The following is a 19,755-nucleotide window of genomic DNA, read 5'->3' as shown; positions in this document are numbered from 1 at the left end:
CCAGTGGAGAGCCTGTACAAAAAATACATTCTTCTTCAATTTAGTAACATAAAAACAAGTATCTGTCACTTAAGGTTTTGAAAAGCACTGGAAAAACGTGTGTGCAAGTAACTGAAATGCAATCTGTGAAACAGTTACAACCACCAAAATAGGGAAGGCTTCTTTTTCTATTTTACTTAAAAAACAAAAACAAAAACAAAAACAAAAACAAAAACAAACCCCCCCCCCAACAGTCCCAAACCAAAAAACAAATCTGGTCATTAGTTTTTGATAAATTCTAGATTTGCCACATCTTCAGAAACTGTACAAATGGATAGTTCTTTGTTTTACTTAAATTATTTATAGCATGTCTATCACCTAAGGCAAACTGACTTCATGCTTTACTTCGGTAAAATGGAAAAAAAGTTTTCTCTGAAATTGACACTAAAGTTGTTTTAAGCTCTTAATAGCAAGGAGATACATCCAACTAAAGGCAGAAGGAACACAGTCATAATACACATCAAATCAAAATTATTTTCTTTATATCAGCAATGAGTAACTCCAGAGGTAGAATGGCAGAAACGAGCATGGATCCTGTCAGGTCACAACCAATGAAGAAATTAAATTTATTTTTTCCTATGGTTTTGACCATAAATCGCTTTATACATTTAGGATCTGAATAAAAACCACTCTCAGCAGAAACCGTGGCCCATTAATTCAACTGACATATCAATTTACAACTTTCAGGACTGCAGGTATAAAAAATGTAAAGTATAAAATTATGAAGTTTGAAATGCTTTTAATCATATTCATTAAAAATATTTACCATTTCCCAGCACTTACTTGACAACCCCCCCCGCAATATAATTCTACTCTAAACTTTTATTTATAAAATGAGGCTCATTTATGAGATTTCAATGAATGTTATACTGCAAATTACTTACATTCCATAAAATATTTTAAGGACTTTTCGTATCAAAGGTAGTTTATATTGGATTATCTGAAACCCAACAGTGCCCACAGATGAGCTTCTTATAATCCTTTTCATTAATGCCTGGACAGCACTGTGAAAATGAAAAGTGCCGTTAAGTGCTGTCATCTCCCTTCAGTTTTCTCTTACGCTGTGTGCACACTGTGAAATAAACACATATGCAGCATGTCCATGTTTTGATATGTATTTTTATTTCCCTGCAGTTTTCACTTATCAAGAACAAGTAACAGGGAAAGTTGTCTGAACTAGTGCATAAACAAACATTCTGAAACACCACTACACGTATCTAATTTACAAGAACCGTATAAAAAAAAGTCACTAAAACACTACACTGTGAAGGTGTCCAACGCTTACAGTCAGACTTTTTCCAACCCGTTACTTGCCTTGTAGCCACAGGAAAATGCTCCAAAATGGAAAAGACAATCTTGCCACAACCCTCCCCCCCTCCCAACACCTGGGATGGCTCGATATCTAGACTTCCAATAATTATTGCAATGATATAATGCAATACATACCTGGTAAAATATCCTTTATGTGGTGTGTTACAGTTTTAAAGCCAGTTAAAATACGCAGTCTTCAGATAAAATGTAATCCTTGAAAAATTTTCTTATCTGCACAGTTTAAATGTGCCAGATGCATAATTTTTCCTAGTCCTTTTTTTTTCTGTGTAATTGTTTTTTATAAACTGGTATTATAAATAGAAATATACATTCAAAATATATGGAAAAGTGAATTACTACATTAAATTTGCATGTATCGATCCATCCCTTTCCCCTGCACAGTAATAGAAAATACTATTTTGCCTTGAACTTCATATTTGACAGTGAAATGCCACTAAAGTATTTACCAAAAAGTCCATCTAGTCAAATTGTGAAACAAAATGAACCAAGTGAAAACTTTACAGTTCCTTTAGAAAAAAATTACAAGAATTTCATTTCCTAGCTATGAATCTTTAACTTTTTAGACACAAAGTTGGATTTATTTTTACAAGATACAAAATGTAAACATGGCAAAATAAATAGTTAAAACAAGTGATGCAGGATCCCATTTCATGCTCATGATCCCATTAAAGAATTATTTTTTAAAATCCATTCAGTTGCAAATTCAAGTGCAAAAGCATGATGATGAATATCTACTTATTCAAGTAACAGAAATAATATTGATGATACAAATAAACTATTTTACAAGGTAGTGATTTCCCCAATTTTACAAAATATACACCATATATCGATTTAACATCCGATATACTGTAGTCCATTTAGGTCCATTGTTACGCTCTGTGATCCACAGAGTGTCGCCTTTTGCATTCAGCTGGAATATGAATGACTGCACACCATCAGCACAGGTCAAAGCCACATGTTTTAGGTTATGTCACTTCCATAGCTACTGTTGTCTCTGCTATTCCATTTAAACCCAATCTTTCTGGTTCATGGTTCTCTCTATAATAAGGCAAAGAGTAAAATAAACATTAATACTCTCTAGAACGTGGAGTTTATCACTTAGTATTTACAGATGCATTTTTACATAATTACAACTAAACATGAACTTTTCAAGAACATCTCCCATTTGTATAATTTCTATACAGGAATAAGGAAAAGTTTTCTTCAGCTAAGAAATCCTATTAATTTCTAAGTACTTGATTATAACTACTTAGGGAAGACAGCAACTTAACATAATATTTCAGTAGAAGCCAATGATGAATTACTTATGAAATATAGTAACATAGCACAATCCAAGTTTTTTACAATACACATAGCATGTGAGACTCAAAAAGAATGATCATCAGGAGCACAATATTACTTAAATTACTTTCCACTACAGTTCAGTCTTACAGGTTTAAGGTCATGTAGTTATTAATCCACGCAAATCAATTTTTTTCTCATTCACTGTTCTTGTGCATTAGTGTCATAGAAAGAAAAAAACATACTCTGAAAATACATTATCATAGATTTAGTTAATCCCAGAATATTCTCCATTTTAAAATATATGTAGAATAATCTACTTTCCCTTTGTGTATAATGTTGAAGAAAACACAAATTTTGATTTGAAAACTAAAGCTCTGGAAACTAATACCCACTCTAACCTTCCAGACTGTCTAAACTACAAAGAAGTAATGTAGAATAATTGAAGCTTCTAAAATAGACTGATGTATCATTTTCTGTTTGATGGTTCCCAAGTTGATGTGGTTTTTTTCTTTGTGGTTTTTTTTTTTTTTTTAACAATTCTGGTTGGCATTTAAATATCCTACTAGTGGCCTCAAATGGTCTAAGTCACAGAGCTTGAGACTAAGCAGACATTCACAGTATCTGTTGAAAAGTAAATCAATCAATTGACAAGACATCTACTGCTTGAGCAGTTAAAAAAGAATGTCTTTTTCCTCCCACAGAACAGCCAGCAGAAAGGGACAGAATGATATTTGAAACACACACACACACACACCTTGCTATGCTGCTGATGGCACTGCTAGGAGTAACCTTTGGCACTCTGTCCATACTGGCAGCAACTGTGGCAAGTTTTAAGGCTGTTGGCGATGGTGCTGAAGTCCGTGTATTGATATGCACGTTGACCGGAGAAACAACACTGACGTTATTGAGGTGCACTGCATTTGTCAGGCAGGAATTGTTCATGGGAAGTGTTTGAGGACTGCTTGTGCACAATGCTGGGATTAAGTGGTTTGTAGTGGTGTGGCCAACTGTCCTTACAAGCTGTACAGCTGAAATCCCTGGGCTGGATGATAAAGCCATGTTGGTGGAGTATAATGTTTTAGAGGTTCCTGAAGGGGGAAAAATCATTCAATTCACATTATGAGACATTAATTAAACTCTTCAACAAAAAAATTAGGAGTTTAAAATAAAAAGAAATGCAAACATTTGTAATCTAGCTAAATACCAAATTAACCTTCCACATGATGGCCTCTCCAAAGAGAGCTTCTGATCAGTAAGTACAACCTATTCACCTGTGAAAACCCCAAAGACAGTCTCTTCTACTGGCCCCCATAAAAGGGTTTTGCAAAGTATCCTGTTACAGCCTCCCATATTTGGAACATGCCTACTAGGACAGAGAGGTCCTCTCTGGAGGCGAGGGCAGGTGGAGACGACCAATGGGCTTCCATTAGAATTTACCCAATGCATGAACATCAGCAAGGAAGAGCAATCGTGACCATGGGACATGTAAAAGCAAGTGGAAAATGCTAGGGTCTGATAGGAACAGCAAGTCTTTGAGTAAGCAGGGTAGTGAGAAGCAGAAAGAGGAGTCGTCAGAGGAAGCAAGAGGAAGAGTCAAGAGAAAATACTGAATTTCAAGAGAAGTCAGAGAAAGCAAGCCTGTGAGTATGTAAACTGGGAAAGTTAAACCCAATTTCAAACTTATTGATAGACCATCCTGGGTTATACTTTACCTTTTTATAAACATACAGATGATTCAATGATGATGGTTTGCGATTAGCTCGATGTGTGTTTCTTAAGATGTGAGGCAACTGGCAGTATGTGGATAAAGCTAAGCAGGGTGGAGAGTTACCCGGGCAGGTAACCCATGGGTGTGGGAGGAAACAGGGAGCAGGCTCTATGTGAGTTCCAGAAACATCCAGCTGTTCCACCACACATATCCACAGAAAATATAAAGAGTCCTAACCGATTTCTTGTTCAACATTTTCCCCTTGGATTTGAAAAACAAAACCTATACCTCAAATCACTGAGTTACAACTTTGAGCTACTAAGTGTCACATGAACAACAGGCTTACCTGAAGGCTGGACGACACCATTTATGTTGTTGTGGCCAGTGTTCTGCTCCTTGGCTACCTCACTGCGACTTGGAACAGGTGCACTGACCACTGCAGATGCAGCAAAATGGGCGCTGGCTGAGTCGAGTGTTTTAGACATACAGTCAGAGGTGCTTGAGCCCTAGAAATAAACAAAATTAAACCCTCAACTTTTTAGATGTGATTTCACAAACACATTGAGAAATGAGCAAACCCAAAAGGCTGTTGTCTTTTTCATCTTGAACAGTTATGTAAGTGTTCAGATTAAGAGATCTAGGACTCCAAAGACGATTTTTGTCATATGAAACAGGGAAGTGACTAAAAACCGGGAAGCAATTATTTCTGAGAAAGAATGATGGGATTAAACAACCTAAACCTTTCATGCTCTATTCATTTTCCCAATAAGTGTTAACAAACACCTTTATAAAAACTGACAACCTAGACACTATGGGCAAAATGAAATCACAGATGAACGACAGCCATTTTTGTCCCAACGTAAAAATGTGTCTTGGCCTAACCCTGCAGCAGGCTGGAATACCTGAGATTCAGAAAAGGCAAACAAAGGCACGTTTAATGGTCAAGTTCCTCTTGATTCTGTATAAAACCGGTTAGCTGTTATTGACAGTCAATAATAGCCCCTGAATGTGCGCCAGCCCCAAAGTCAACTGGATGGGTGAGGGGTCCAAGGGTCGCTGAGATTTTCGTATTGCTAGACTCAGGATCTCCAGGGTCAGTATACTGACCCTTCGAGAATGAGCTGAATTACCATGGGCAGATACTGGCTTGAGAGCTCACAGAATCCAACAAAGACTGAATCGATCTCAGTTATTACTTTAGAATTACGGATGGAGCAACAAAACTTAAGACATAAAACACTAGGTTTATTTTTTTCAGATGGCTCAAATTTGAAACATACTTCTTAATTCCAGTTTTGTTTTTAATGGCTTAAACAAAAGAAATTTATTCTCAAACAGTTCTGGAGGCCAGACGTCCCAAATGAGTCTTAAAGGCTCATTTCAAGGTGTTGTCAGGGCTTCTTTCTTCTGGCAATTACCGTTTTATTAGGTATTTTCATTCTTATCCCTAGTGCCAATCATTCAGTGGTACCTGTGGAAAACTTCACCTAGTGGCAATTTTCTCTTCAGGGAAATGTGATTCAAACAGGCAAGGGGCTATTTTGTCTGAATTTACTGCACAAGTCAAGACAGTTACCTCTCAGCTCGTGGGGCACATGCATGTGGCACTTAAACACAGTTTAGGAAGGAGTCTGGATAGTTATATCCTTGGAAAAAATATTTTGGTGGGGAGAGTGGGGGTGGCAGATGGTGGTTCTAAGAGTATATAATTACTTCTATGAATCCTTAATAACCCTTCCCCCAAGTATGTAGTTATTTCTCTCCTAAATTCAAAATACCTTACTTGGCTCTTGTTCTCCTCTCATAAAATATAAACTAGTGACTTAAAATTATGTAAATTAACTGAAAAGACACTTAAGTTCGATCTCCAAAATCAAGAATGGCAATATCAAGGTTCTCTTCTGTGACCTGACTAAAACTGAACAAAACTAATTAAGAAAGAAAGGAGGAGACGTGCCCACGGTTAAGACAGGCTTACCTGTGCTCTTGGCTGCGTCTGCTGCGAGGAATGCTGGGACTGCTGCTTCTGCTGAAGCTGAGCAAGCTGCTGCCTCTGCATCTGAACTAACTGCTGTTGATGAGTCTGAAACTGCTCTTCCGTGATGCCTCCTGTCACTGGTAAAGGACATTATTTTCAGAAATGAGTATGTTGCAAAGTACTTTTAACAAGTAGAATACAATATAAAATTATTCCACAATTACGATGAAAAGCAATTCCAAATCACAACATACATCAGCAGCAAAGAACCGAAGAAAGATGACAAATCTTTCGGCCAAAGTGGCTTATGCTTATAGCCACGACCTTCTAATATCACATGATAAAAAAAGTTCCTGTATGTAGTTTTTACTGTGTGACATAGTTCTAACAGGAGGATTCTACCATTTACTCAAACTTAGTATCTTTGAGATCATGTAATTCTCTACACTAAAGTAAACTATATAATGAGAAAACCTGTGATTTATTAATGCAAATAATAATGATGACTAAGTTATAGCCTTAATAAGAAAGCAGGACCACCTGCAAGACTAAATGATGTTTACTGCTGGTTTTCATCTATGACACAGGAGTGAAAATAATTTTTTTTCCTATTATAAATAAGAGTAGAGGACAAAAATGGTCATAACCATAAACCACAGTTTAAGCCAACAGATTTGATGCCTAAAATAAGTCCTATCTATAAAAACATGGGCTAGAAATCAGAGTAGTTTTTAGAAAATTAAAAATACATCCTGAGATGTAATCAATTATGCTGTTACCAACTGTGTTAAAAGTAAATGTCAAATAAAATCACGACATCTAAAACTTTTGTTTAAAAGGTTAGTTAAGAAAAAGTCATGAGACACTTTTTCTCATGAAATGAGATGTAAATGAACTTTCATTCACTGACATTTAAGTAGATCACCGATAAACTGATTTAGACCTATCTCTATAGAAGTCAGTTTATTATCAGAGTCACAAAACATTAAATCACATCAGAATATATATACTACTTGAGTAATTTTACTCTACTTTTCTTTATTGCTTTTTTCCCTGTCTCCTAATGATTTCACTCAATCAACAAGTATTTACTATCTATTATGATGAAAAGCACTGCATTAAGAGTTAAGAGTGAATACAGGGGTAAAATAAAGAAGAGTGTCGCTGCTATAAAGTCCTACAGTGTGGCTGGGAAGAAAAGATACATGTTAAGAAATACCAGCTAATATGAGTCAACTTTTAAATATAATTGAGCAATCTAACCAATATTTCCTAAAGGAGTCTAGACAGAAGACTACACCCTCAACCAAGGTTACTTAACCAACCCCTGCCAAGTTTTCCGTTTAGCAGGATCACAAAATAGAAATTTAAAAAAAATTTTTTGATGGTAAATTAGGCATACAAGAAGTTATGCACAATATAGCTCATTTTGTACGTAAAAGGAGTTAGGTCCCAGGGATGGATAGAGTTTCAGATATGGCATCATTTCTGTTCTGCAATGTTATCATTAAAATTAGTACTGGACTATCTTGGAAAAATAGTTCTTAGATAGACAGCAGTTTTATTTTTAGAAGATTAAAAAACCTGGGCCTATGACAGTGCTTACTCTACAATTTTAATATTACCTGTATTTCTGAAGTACACATTAGTTATGTTACTGAATTACAAACAAAATCAAATGTCTTTCTCTGCACATGTTACATTCACTGCAAGTGTTCTATTTGTAAATGAAAAAAATTTAATTCTAAATTTAAAATCTTCAAAATCAAATGAAAATGTGAAGTATTCATGAATTTCCAGCTGTCTGAAAACCTTGGGAAAGAGATGAAAAAGTTTATTAGATACAAAGGCAGGAAGGAAAAGTCTTAAGTTAAACCCAAATAAATCTGTTCAAGCCCTATGTGTAAAAACAGTGTACCAATTCAGAAGAAATGAACTTGGAATCTGGTGTTAGTATGATCTACTCTCTCAAATCCCGCGTTACGTTTGTCCAGAGCTAAGGTTTATGTTGCAATGAAAAGGTGAGAATTATAGTGGTTAATTTTAAGTGAGGAATAAACCAAATGAAGAAAATATACTTTCAAGCAGCTGTTTCAAAACTGATAAAGAAATGAGAATGAGAATCTTTTCTTTCCCCAAAATCTTTAAGTCATACAACCATAAAAATCTTTTATAAGAATAAAGTATACACATAAATTACTAGAAAGAACAGATCACTTTTTTAATAAAAAATTACTTTTGCTTAGTAGTCCATGGCTGACAAAGTGTTGCCAACTGGAGCTGTTCTACTTGCCTTTAAGAACAGATGATCATTTATCAAAATATTAAAAGGGGATACTAATAAAATTTCCTTTGGGGGGATGTCTTACTGCCCTGTCTTGTTGAAACCATTAGTTTGTTCAGGAACCCTATCCTTTTCGCCATTAGAAAACTCCTAAAAATAAACTCAGAAAATCCCAACCAAGATTCAATTGAAATTATTCACATTAATGGTCAAGTTTTGCCCAACCTTTCAAAACTTAGGCTTACTCTGATACCAAAATTCTCATACCTGATCCTGCTACTAGTTGAAAACCACTGATGTAAGCTTAATTTAATTCCAAAATACAGATATGCTTAAAATATGACATTTTTTTTTCCTTTTACCCCTCACCTCAAGCTGCGGCATGTTAGAGTCATTCTTGACATCTAGTTCTTTTTTTACTATGAGGTGTTTTGTGCTTGAAAAAATCTTATGTTTCCTGTTCAGAATTTTCTAGAGCATTGTTTAGTATTATTTTAACTCAAGTGGTAAGAAATGTATAGTTTTAATGACACACACGCAGTACTGAATTACCATCCTCAGGGTCGACTTTACTGGTAGATGGAGGATGATAAAGTGGTTGAAAGCACCTCCTCCACTAATTATTTTTCCCTTCATAAATCACTGAAACACATTCATAAGAAATTTATTTCTTACATTGACTTTGAGTCACCAAGAGGAAAGCATTGAAATATGTCAGGAAAAGGTACTGTTACAGAATGATGAAATGTCTTTAGGAACAAGACACAGGACAGGGGCCCAGCTTTGGGTGTGTGGCAGCGGCATAAAGAGGAAGTGGGAAGGTATGAAAAGAGAAACCTTATCTGTTTCTCCTGCACAGGGCCAAGCCAAGTTCTTTCCACTAGTTGCTCTTAAAAAGTTCTAACTTGCAAGTAAAATTCATTCTGGTCACAAATCTACCATATACCACACCTCCAAGTCCTGTCAGTTTAGAAGTAACTACAATCTGTTTTGTGAAGGTGGCATTATTTCTCTATTCCAGATAGATAGGAAGTGTTCCTTTCCCTAAGCACAAAGTTTTCAAGTTTTTTCCTGGGTAACACATTCTAGTAGGCCTAATACAGAATTTTCCCTTTTACATATGCCAATGTGTCATTCTGCACATTAGTAACATATGTGCATTTCTAAATATTTTGTGTATATAACTGACAGTCTGTTTTTCACTAAAGCCCCTAATCTTTCTGGCCATCCTTATATCCAGCTCTTTACCTATCTTGGGTTTATCAGCCTGCTTTATTCTTCATATGAATCCATGCACCTTTTCTTAAAATACCTGTCACCATCCTTAGAATGTTGATTCTATCTTCAAAGATCCTAGGAATCCCTCATGTCATCCTTTACCTTTCAAGTACATGGTTCTTATAAGAAGGTCTGCTCGGTTGACCCCTTATCACTCTTCTCCTCATAATCTGACAGCGATCCATCAAAAACATACTCTAGGTATCTCCATTAGATTTTACACTGGTGTACTGATTCTGAAGCCCTAGATCACTGTTTCTTAAACCTGGGCCCACAGAGAATGTATTCTTGTGTGTGAAATCTTTACAAGTTATTTGTTAACCTTGTCTTGTTGTTTCACTGACAAACTAATACAAAGAAAAATCTAATAGAAATACATTCTGGATTTTCTGGATGACCACATCATAAGAGAACACAAACATATGATTTTTGTGCTTATACTTGCTGCCTTTAAAAAATAATCTTGTAAAGTTTAATGTAGTATTTCTCAAGGTGGGCTAAGATGATGTATTCTTGAGAAGCAATGACTTTTTAAAAACACTAGCCTAGAGCAAGTTTTTGTAGCTTAATGAAGAAAATCTAATGTGGTAGTAGAGATTACCGAAAAGTCAAAATGAATATATTATTCAGCACTTCTTTATCTACCAGGTAGGTTTTTGTTACAAAAGTTTTAATATATATTTTGTTGAAGAAATACTGACTATATGCATTTTTGCTTGTTTTAAAAGACAGCTCTAGGGCTACATGGAGGGGAGAAGGAGATCCTATTTTAAACCTTCCAGGTCATGGCAAGGAATCAGGTAAAAGTTTACATAAATCCACTGGGGCTACTCTGAGGACAATCTTCCAACTTTTGAAAGTTGGCATTACCTGTCCAGGACTATACACATCCTATAATGCAATTAATGAATAAACTACAGAACTGTGAGGTAATGAGGGTGAAGATGGGAGGTGAGGTGGGGGTGAGAGGGATGAGGAATGAGGAACAAATGAGATGTGAAGATAAAGAAAACAGACTAAAGATCCATTTAAATTTGACATCCAAGCTCAACAGTTACAACTGAAATTTCAGTATTATTTCCTTTAGCAGTCAAACTAAAATCTTACAATTCATGAAGCCTGAACCCATTTCTCAGCTTTGAAAGTGACACTAACTGAAAAAATAAATCCTTGTGAGTACCTCAGCTAGTTGTTATAAAGTAGTTTTACCTATCTTAAAACTTTTATGCTTGAAACACTTTATGTCAATTTAAGAAAGAACCGGAAAAGAAACTGGAAAAATTAAAAACCAGGAATTTCTCTCGGAAAATTGTCCAAAATGGTGTGATTTTACAAACTGATAATATTAAGATATTTGAAGCTAGTCAAAAGCTTCAGCAAAAGCTGGTAGTATCTATTCAGTACACTAAGACAAATGAGAGAAGAAAGAAACATGTTAGCTTGCAACCATGCATTAGTGTAAACCAAGATTAAATATAAATTAATCCTGCCCTTCAAGTCTGAACAAGCAAAGCTACTTTTAGATGTGAAGCTTTTTTTTTTTTGAGGCCTGGATTTAGGAGCAGCATCTCAGGAGAGTAAAAAATACTGCAATTTCAACTGGCTGAAAACTTCATCATCTATTTACATAAAGAATGTAATATTTGCCATATATAAGCCATGTATAAGCTCCTTGATGATAAGGATTACTGTCTCATAAAAGTCCGCAACTTTTAAAAACACTTAACATAGTGCTTTGCATGTATTACGTCCTATATAATTATGTATGAAATTAATTTTCCTTGGTTATCTACTTGCCATGTTCAGCACATCTATCTTTCCTTTCCACTGCTTCTATTCTTTGGGAATAGGTTTTCAATGAAGAAAACATACTTTTATTTAATAGTTAACAAGATGTGTCTCTCTGCTTTAAAATGAAGTCTTCAGTTTTAGTTTTTACTAATACCTAGGACATACATACACTTCAATTTGTTTTTCCTTTAAGTCCATTCAAGTATGATACTGAAAATAATAATTTGAAAATATTCAGGACACAGCAATTATGACTTGAAGAACGTTAAGTGGGTTATTAACAACCTAAAAGAAAATTCTTTGCCATCGATCCTCAATTTAAGTTTTTTTTAAAGAACTAAGAAACTTGTGATATAAGTAAGTATTACTGTCAAGCATATCAGGTTTCTAAATAGCTCAAACCCCTTATTTGCTGGGATTTCCCAGCTGTGAAACAGAAAATTCAGTACTTATATTTTGTCTAGCTCAGTGACACTCTCTGCCAGGTAAAAATACGGTCCTATATCAGTCCTGTTACTCTTAAAGATACGCATGCTCTCCTGACCAAGTCTACTAAGAATAAGCAGAAGGAAAAAGAGTTCAAGACACACGGATTAAAATAAACCAAACATCTGAGGATTCAATCCCTTTCTATGTGATCATCAAATATAAGAATAAAACTTTCTAAAAATCCCTACATCCTTCTCTTTAGGTAGTAAAGGAGTTTCTATCAGTATTTGCTGAACTATAACTGAATCCATTTAAAAATTATCCAGAACTGAGAAACTATATAATGAGTATAAATGATACAGATGGGTAGTTAAAACTGCCCCAGCTTTTTGTTTGTTTACAAAAATGCTGTTAAAAGACTTGTTTCATTATGTATTTATACACTAAGCCTAATATTTTGAAACAAAAGAAATTTGTTAAAAAACCCCAAAAAACCGAAACACCTTGGGGCCTCAATAACTAGAGGGTCAGTTAGCAGAGAAAAAACAAAACAAAAAACAAACAAACAAAAAAAAACTTCAAACAAAATACTCCAGTAACAAATAATTAAATATATATTTGAAAGACTTGATTCCAAAACATTGATTTTAATGTACCTTAGTTGTTGCTTAAGCCTTAAAATGTTTCAAGGGTGAAAGAAATGGTATGATACTAAGTTGAGACATAACACCATTATATAACGTAAGACAGGAAAAACTACACAGACCAAAAACACTGCACTATTTTTTTCTGATGGCAAGGGAAAGGCAAAAATAAGTCTATGATGTTAGCATCTCATATTTGTGATTTAAGTTCCCTGAAAAGCGCATGCATGCCTAAAATAATTCTTTAAATGCCTATTCTAGGCTGACGTATGGTAGTGTCCTAAAACTCTGGAGCTGATTTATGGACTTATTTACATTACATTCTGAATCAATACAAATAGTTTTGATGATACAATAACATGAGCAACATATATATATTTTCTGGAAAAGAGTCAAGTCAAATAGATCTGGAGTGTATCAGGAATGTATAGTAGAAAGCTGCAACTATCTGGCCGTGTTCAAGTAGAGAAGGAACATATTAAAATTACTTTTTGGTTAGGACATTCATTAGCAGAGAAAAAAATCTATGGTCAAATCTAATTATAAATGCCTATATATGATAAGTTTTTAAACTCCCTTTTTGGCAAAAATTATTGTGAGTAATTTTTGGTAACAGAATTCCAGTTAAGTTAAATAATTTGAACAATGTCTTAGAGTTGGCTGAAATAAAGATTTGACCTAATATCAACTTCTTACCGACTATTTTTAGTTTTCTAAAATCCTGCCACCTCAACTCATATTAGGTATTCATCCATTTCAGCTTCAAAAGCTCATTATACTCATAGACTCATGAACTTTATATAATGGGATGCCATTTTCCTTACCTAAATTCGTTTAGAAGAAAATTAACCAACTAATTTGGAGAAATGACATGCCAAACTTCCAATTATTCAAATAAATCCACTTTTCCATTATAACCTTTAAATAGATAAATGTCTAAGTCAAGTCTGAAAATAAACAGTTCAGTAACTAAAAAAGACTGAATACTAATGAGACTAAATTTCAAGCTAAGATGATTTGAAATCACTTTGAGAAGTTTAACATAGTAATTTTGCATACTAAAAATGCACCATCCAAGAAATAAATGTGTTTTACAGAAAGAGCATCAACAGTATAAGTCAAGTCACATCCAGCTTTTGTCTCTGGACACCATGAAATTATTTGCAATGTATACATTATAAAGATATTTATAACGTATACATACTTGTATACATATGATAAAAAGAAGACTACATAAGAAAACAAATCAAAATTATGTTTTAGATTCTCTAGTTATTATGCATTATTACAATGTCTATATCATAAAAATATTAAATTAATAAGTATAATACCTCCTAAAATGAATAAACTTTCCAATCTTAATTAGAAAGGTAAGTTATCAGACCAAAATTACAACTATTTGTAAGGAACCTCTTTAAAAATCATTTTTCAGAAAGAAAGATTTCAATGGTACTGTCGAGGAGCAATGCTTAAATGCGAAGTTAATACAATAAAATGAACATTTTCTTTAACAACTGGAGACAGTATAGTGCTATGATCTACTGGTAGCAGCTTACAATCACTTTGCCCAGAGGGAATTTCCTCTGCATTCTGCCTACACATTCACCGTATCAGGTACACACATTCAAAATACATGTCAGTGAGTGGTTTTATAGGTATCAGTGAGGACACTGTGGTTAAAACGTGAACCACAATAATAGGGTTTAAGTTCTTAGGTTGGAAAAAAAATGTAGTAGGTTAAGATAAAATTCCTTTCCTCAGTAGGATCATAAAAATAAACCTTCAAAATTCACCCTGAGAGTCTTTTTAGAAGATAATGAAAATTAAGGAGAAGAACAGCAGGATACATTTTTAACAAAGTGACAGCTTACCTGATATGCCGTTCTTGCTGGTGTTTAGTAAAGCTACAGATGCTGCAGAAACTCTTTTATTGTTCACAGTCTGCCCTGGTTTTCTTGAGGTACATTCTTCACTATCACTGTCCTGTAAGTTTAGCAGCCTTGGCTGGAAACACTGTAGTCGACATGATCTGATATTGCTTAATATTTCAGAAAGGGACAGTCTATTTTCACAATGTTTACTGGAAGCATTGGTCCGAGAGAAATTAGAAGAAAAGTTTATAGTTTGGGAAGCGCTTGAAAAACCATTCAGCATTTCAGGGTCTATCTGTTTCAGGACTGGGTCATGTTCTGTGGATATCCGGTCCATTATGACCCTGAAAAGCAATATAAAGACAAACATTACCTACAAGAATTTAATAACATTTTCCCTACATGTTCCCTTCTAGCTTGTAAACAAAAAACAGGTCAAAACAAATAGTTTACCTTCCACCTCTGCCAATTCGCCTCCTTGCAAATCCAATACATCTTCTTGGGACTGTGAGTGTCGTAAGGCAATGCCTGTATCTCAACTTATCCAAATCTGCCAATTCTGAATTTTCAAATGAATGGTTAGCTTGGTCCAAACGAGGCTGCAAAAAAAAAAAAAACCAAAAAACCAAAAAAACCCTCATGGACTGAATCTGAAATGAAGAAGTTAAATCATGATAAAAACAAAGTAACTACAGCACTAGCAGAACAATTGAAATTCAGATATTAAACTGCAAAATTGAGGTTTAAATAGTAACCAGGTAAAATTTTATAAAATTAACTCAAAAGTTCACTCACCAAATAACTCAAACTAAATTTAGTTTATGACTACAAATACACTTAGAATATATTATATTTTAAAAGAAAAGTATCTTTAAAGAATAATAAGGCTTTTAACATTTATACAGAAAAGTAGAGATAATGAAATTAGTAACTTATAGACTTCCTACTGAGATAAACTAGAAGGAAATTTTTTGGATTAAAAACTGCACTTCAAGAAACCGCACATGGGTCAAGTTGACACTTCCTCTTTACTTTTAAGAATACACAGTCCATTTCTTTGCCTTCCCATTTCCTCTATCATTCTATTTTTTGGTCTTACCACTTCTGTCCCCTTTCATAGTAATTTTCCCTTTTCCTCAAAAGCATTAACTCATTTTCTCACCTCTCCTACTTTAAACACAAACACCGCCCCCCCCGAAAAAGTTGTTAAGTGTATGTGTTTACCATAATGAATAAGACAACCAGTCTCCAAAAGCCATATAATGAAAGCCATCCTCATTACCCTATCATTACCTCATCTGAAACCTCAGGTTTGGGAGCGAGGGTCATTCTTTGATATAATGCTGCACCAAAACTTGACTTAATAGCACAGAGCACTTTCTAAGTGTGTTAAAAAGTTATGAGTATAATCATTTGACAAAACAGTGCCGTGAGGGAAGTTTAAAAGTGACTTCTTTATGTTTGATGCTTACTGGGCATGTATGTACAAAATGGGCTTGCTCAACAGTAAATTTCAGTAAACACTCATCAGCTATCAAGGGTTCAGTTAGAGATTCTGGGCTCACCTAACGCTAGCAATGACATCGTGAGCAGTTTTCATAACTGCTGAAGCTATGGTTAAAGTCCAAAGTGAAACTATATTTCTAAAATATAAATAATTATCAATTTCCAAATAAATGATTCTGATGTCCTTTGAAAGGACGCAGTACCTTTGAGCATCTTTTACTGGTATCTGCATAGGGGATATTAAATAAAAAATGCTGATGTACTTCTCATTTTTAGATCAACACTAAGTCACCTTGACAGGAGTTACCTGTTAATTCCAGTTCACAAAAGCAACACAAAAAATAAAGGTCTTACAGCATAATACTGGCATCCTGCCCGCCTCCTGAAAGCGCAGGGACCATCAGGATCATTTTCTTCTTCGGGTTCTGATACTGGGGACGGTACCTAGAAAAAGAGGCATGAGGCATTCCTTAGGAGTTATCAAAAGTCAACAGATCGATCTTTGTAAGGTCTAAATTAGAATCTGATCACAAACAGTGAATCACTCCTACATTACATACAGCAGGCAGCTAATTCCCCCAAACATTTAAAAATTAGCAAAAATTTTCTATGGTCAAAAATAATTATTTTTAATGGATTAGTTCCTGCAGGTAAGTTCACATGGTATTGCTTATTTCTGAACATGTAAGTGCTATAGACTTAAAAAGAATTAGTACAGGTTTCATATATCCCACTTATATTTTGTAAACATTGTATGTGGCCATAATAGTTTGTAATGACAGTTATACATCACCTATAGGTCAGTGCATTTTTATACAGTAACTTTACATCTCTATAATAAAGCCAAAATCTAAGAAGTAAAAAAGGTTTATGGAGAGCCTCCCATCCCCCAAAGCCGTAAGGGTCATACATTTCGCTCAAAAAGGAGTCTCTCATTTCCCTATTCATTTTTAAAAATCGCTTTTTAAACTTAGCATATCAGAAGCAAAAAATCAGAAGAGGAAAGAGGACCTGCTAAAAGGGAAGCAGACAGGCTGCAGAGAGAAGTGATCAGCCCACATCCTGACAGCAAAAGAATCAAGACTTTCAAAAAGCTGTCACATATTAAAAGGCATTCTGTCTAGGACCAAGCAATACCAGGCCAAAAATCCCTGTGTATCTGAGCGGACCGCTAGGGCAGCACTGATACATTATAGCAAACTTTATAAACATTATCAAAACAGATTAAATGAAATACAAATATACTCTGAAATCACAGGGAAATAATATGGTTTACATAAATTTCTACCCTTGATGGTTATTAAAAAAAAAGTTTTGGAGCTTAAGTTTCAGTTGTCTCGCACTTTCACTTTGGAGTACATCTCTTTTTCTGACAACACTGGCTCAATCATATTTACTTGCAAATTTTTGAACCTCAAAAGTCCCTCTCTTCCTGTTTTGAGAGGAAAAATGCTTTCTCCACATTACTTCCAAACTGTGGTAATTACCACTGAACAGGAGTTTCAATATACCTCCACCAACCCCACAGGGGAGACACAGAAACAGTAAGCTGGGGCTGATCTTTCTTCCTGGGGAACCAAACCCCAAACCTGAAATTTGAAAGGAAATCCTAAATGTGAATTTTACACTTTAGTTTTTTTACAAATCAGCTACCTCTTCTATAATACACACAGGAAGTGTCACAAACAAAGTCTCAGAAATTCTTTGGATAAGTATTCTTTGCACCCCTGACCTCTATTCCCTAGGAATGGATTCCAGGATTTAGTCTGAGACAGAAGAAAGAGCTGGTGTTACGAGAATCAGAAGCGTGATCAAGAAGAGTTAGGGTTTTTATTCTGCTCTGCTGCAAATCAGTTGGAGAAGTCAGGTTAAAAGGTTTGTTCTCCTAAGGCTCCCTATTCCTTTGTTCTTGTTTATTGGACAAAAAAGAAGCATATGATTACTTTAATTATCCTTTTAGCGATAAAATCCTGATTTTGTAAGAGTTATATTCTAAATAGCTGCCTCACCGACTACTGTCCAACTACAGGTACATGTTTACTTACAATTTAGCAACAGGGGGATGCCATTATAAAAACTGATGTCAAAGACCTGGTACAAGAACTCAGAGGAACCTAAAATTTCAAAATCCAATTTTCATGTGGGAATGGGGAGTACATGAATAAATTTAAGGATTTAGAAAAGAAATGAAGCTCTCTTAATACACGAGGAATACATGACTAGTATGCTGAGTGTACCCAACTCTCAAGGCCAATGGACTGATTCCCACATTAAGGGAAAAGTTTCTCTAGGACGTAGTATCCCTTGCGTCATTCTTAAAGCGCTGGGAATATACAGCAAAACTTTACTGGCTCTCATTAATACCACCAATATAAGGCTATTATACATGCATTTATCTGACCATGTCATTCCTTATTTAAAATTCCTGAAGCATTTCCTAGAATGTATAATGCAGATACAGGCCATCTGCTATCTGGCTACTACACCAGACATCACCCTGTTCACCCTGCTTCCCCTTTGTGCTTTATGTTCCAGCAATGCCAAACTGCTACCAGTTTCTATGCATTTGTTACAATGTATATGAATGCTAAAATATCTGGGGTAGAAAAACTAAATCACTGAAAAGAAGAGTAAAAATAATAAAATCAGCCAAAGTGAATACATTTTATATAAACTCTGGATCTTAAATAGCTACAACAACGAAGTGTTTCATAAACTATCTTGCTTCCAAACATGTCATGTTGGTTTAAAAACATTTTCTAAAGCAAAGTCAGATGTTAAAATATGACAAAGCTCATTTGTTAATTCTCTTTGCCTATACCATATGGAAAACAAAAAAGGAGGGTGTTGCTAGACCAAGTGCTAAACAATACATATTTTTTGCTATAAAACTGTTGCAGTATAAACCAGAGTTATTTTCACAAGTTAAAACTTGAACTAGTTCTAAACCTTCTTTAGAATCAAACAGTTTACTGCTAAACAAAGTAACAAAATTTACATTAAAAGTTGTAAAATACAATGCTGGTGGAATGTGGTAAAAAGGGAATTATTGTTGGTGAATATTTACAATTATGTATTAAATGTCTTAAAATATTTACAATCTTTAGTTCAGTAATTCTATTTCTAATAATCTATGTTAAATATGGAGGGAAGAGGTAGAGATGCTTATTTTTATAAAAGGGAAAACTGAAAACCACCTAAATGCTCCACCATAGAATAAACTCTATCCAACTGATGGAAAAATAACAGAAAGCAAATACCACTTCAGTAACTACATAAATAATATGGAAGATGTTTATGTCATAACATTAGATGAAGAAAGCAAGAGTCAAACTCTAAGATGTTAATTATGTTTTAAAATATAGCAACATAAAAGACTAGAAGAGAATGTCTTTAAAATAGTTTTAAAACAAGCACCTGTGGAAATTCATCTTCATCTGAGCTGTGAAAGTCATATTGCTTAATGTCACTCTTATTGATCACAGGCAATGTCTCAGGAGTGGGTTGCTGAGAAGTTATCAAAGCCTCTGCTTTAGGCTTCTTTGGGTACTTCTTCTTTTGACGAACCACATCAGAAGCCTCTTCTTTCAAAGACAAATGATGCGGATGCT

General features: G+C 34.7%; 1 protein-coding gene across 3 annotated transcripts in view; it reads right to left on the bottom strand.

Moving 5' to 3' along the window:
- Positions 1–1,138: 1,138 nt before the first annotated feature.
- Positions 1,139–19,755, bottom strand: part of EPC2 (enhancer of polycomb homolog 2) — a 97,490-nt gene continuing 78,873 nt past the window's right edge. For 2 of the 3 annotated variants that reach the window (XM_032479413.1, XM_032479415.1), the window contains exons 7-14: positions 19,562–19,753; positions 16,499–16,588; positions 15,092–15,237; positions 14,639–14,982; positions 6,342–6,478; positions 4,710–4,869; positions 3,410–3,743; positions 1,139–2,409 (exon numbers count right to left, since the gene is read on the bottom strand). In XM_032479413.1, coding sequence (XP_032335304.1) covers positions 2,337–2,409; positions 3,410–3,743; positions 4,710–4,869; positions 6,342–6,478; positions 14,639–14,982; positions 15,092–15,237; positions 16,499–16,588; positions 19,562–19,753 — 1,476 coding nt within the window. In that variant the 3' untranslated portion in view covers positions 1,139–2,336. The remainder of the gene's footprint in view (positions 2,410–3,409; positions 3,744–4,709; positions 4,870–6,341; positions 6,479–14,638; positions 14,983–15,091; positions 15,238–16,498; positions 16,589–19,561; positions 19,754–19,755) is intronic. The other variant, XM_032479414.1, reaches the window with a different exon arrangement.

The sequence above is a fragment of the Camelus ferus genome, chromosome 5, assembly GCF_009834535.1.
Source record: "Camelus ferus isolate YT-003-E chromosome 5, BCGSAC_Cfer_1.0, whole genome shotgun sequence".
In the NCBI taxonomy this organism is placed as follows: Eukaryota; Metazoa; Chordata; class Mammalia; order Artiodactyla; family Camelidae; genus Camelus; species Camelus ferus.
The sequence above is the reverse complement of the archived record's forward strand: the minus strand, read 5'-3'. Positions and strand labels throughout refer to the sequence as shown.